This window comes from Hyperoodon ampullatus, assembly GCF_949752795.1.
Source record: "Hyperoodon ampullatus genome assembly, chromosome: 16".
Taxonomy (NCBI): Eukaryota; Metazoa; Chordata; class Mammalia; order Artiodactyla; family Ziphiidae; genus Hyperoodon; species Hyperoodon ampullatus.
The window spans coordinates 15396927-15398617 of NC_136929.1; the positions used below are offsets into that span (position 1 = coordinate 15396927).

Consider the following 1691-nt stretch of genomic DNA (forward strand, 5'->3'; position numbering starts at 1 on the left):
CCCACCCCCATCTGCTACTGTCAAATGAGAAAGTCACCGAGGAGAACCCAAACACTCCAGCCGCCGAGAGCCCCCTTTGGCACTTGGCAGCGCGCGGCGGCTGACTCCTCTGCTCAACCTGGTGGAGCCTCCGCGACGCAAGTTTCCCGGCTGCTGTGCCTTTAACAGAGAAAAGACCGAGGACGGGGACAGCGCTGCCCGGTGGCGGCTACCTGCGGGGAGTTCGCGAGCGAACGCAACTGGAGAGGAAGGACAAAAAGAAAGCAAAGGGCAGGCTGCCCCCGTGGGGTGGGGACACCGCCGAGAAGTTATCGCGCCCCGGAGAGGATTTTCCCGAGCGCCTGGCCGGAGAGAGCAGGGCGGCTAGGGGAGCGGCGCGGCCCGGGGCTGGTCCCCCGGCCCCCTCCTCCCGGGCGGGAGCGACGCCGGGGTGCGAAGTGGGGCGCAGCGAGCGCGGCGGGCCGAAAGGGTCCCCGCGGACGGCCAACATTGATTTCCTCCGGGCCGACGGCGACAGCGCGGGCGGCGGCGGCGGCGGGCGGCAGCCGCGGCACGGCGAGAGCATGTCCAAGCCGGTGGACCACGTCAAGCGGCCCATGAATGCCTTCATGGTCTGGTCGCGGGCTCAGCGGCGCAAGATGGCCCAGGAGAACCCCAAGATGCACAACTCGGAGATCAGCAAGCGCCTGGGCGCCGAGTGGAAGCTGCTCACCGAATCGGAGAAGCGGCCGTTCATCGACGAGGCGAAGCGCCTGCGCGCCATGCACATGAAGGAGCACCCAGACTACAAGTACCGGCCGAGGCGCAAGCCCAAGACGCTGCTCAAGAAGGACAAGTTCGCCTTCCCTGTGCCCTACGGCCTGGGCGGCGTGACCGACGCCGAGCACCCGGCACTCAAGGCGGGCGCCGGGCTGCACGCGGGCGCGGGTGGCGGCCTGGTGCCCGAGTCGCTGCTCGCCAACCCCGAGAAGGCGGCCGCCGCCGCCGCCGCGGCTGCCGCCCGCGTCTTCTTCCCGCAGTCGGCCGCCGCCGCCGCCGCAGCCGCCGCCGCCGCCGCCGCCGGCAGCCCCTACTCGCTGCTCGACCTGGGCTCCAAGATGGCAGAGATCTCGTCCTCCTCGTCCGGCCTCCCGTACGCGTCGTCGCTGGGCTACCCGACCGCGGGCGCGGGCGCCTTCCACGGCGCGGCGGCGGCGGCTGCAGCGGCGGCCGCGGCCGCCGGGGGGCACACGCACTCGCACCCCAGCCCGGGCAACCCGGGCTATATGATCCCGTGCAACTGCAGCGCGTGGCCCAGCCCCGGGTTGCAGCCGCCGCTCGCCTACATCCTACTGCCCGGCATGGGCAAGCCTCAGCTGGACCCCTACCCCGCGGCCTACGCCGCCGCGCTATGACCCCGCGGGGCCGCCTCGCGAGGACCGGTGTGCGCACGTGTACATATGTATAGGTACGAGCTCTGCGGCCTCCCCGAGCGCCCTCCCGCGACGGGGGCCCCGGTTTGTATGTACATAAGATGTATAGGTGCCAGGCGGAGGCAGAGAGACCAGTCGGGGCGCGAGTGGCCGAGCGCGCGAGTGCGCGGGCGAGTGTGCGTGTGAATTCACAGGGTCATTTCAGACCTGCACCCCCGGCAGACAACTTTAAAGAGGGCAGTTGTATCTCGCAGCAGTTGATGTTTGCTTTGCACTTCG

The 1691-nt window shown here is 70.1% G+C and overlaps 1 protein-coding gene across 1 annotated transcript; it reads left to right on the forward strand.

Moving 5' to 3' along the window:
• Positions 1–563: 563 nt before the first annotated feature.
• SOX21 (SRY-box transcription factor 21) lies at positions 564–1394 on the forward strand (the record flags this gene model as incomplete). The annotated part of the gene is made up of 1 exon (XM_079721669.1): positions 564–1394. One exon carries the CDS (start codon positions 564–566, stop codon positions 1392–1394), a length of 831 nt encoding a protein of 276 aa, XP_079577795.1.
• Between the last annotated feature and the right edge of the window lie 297 nt (positions 1395–1691).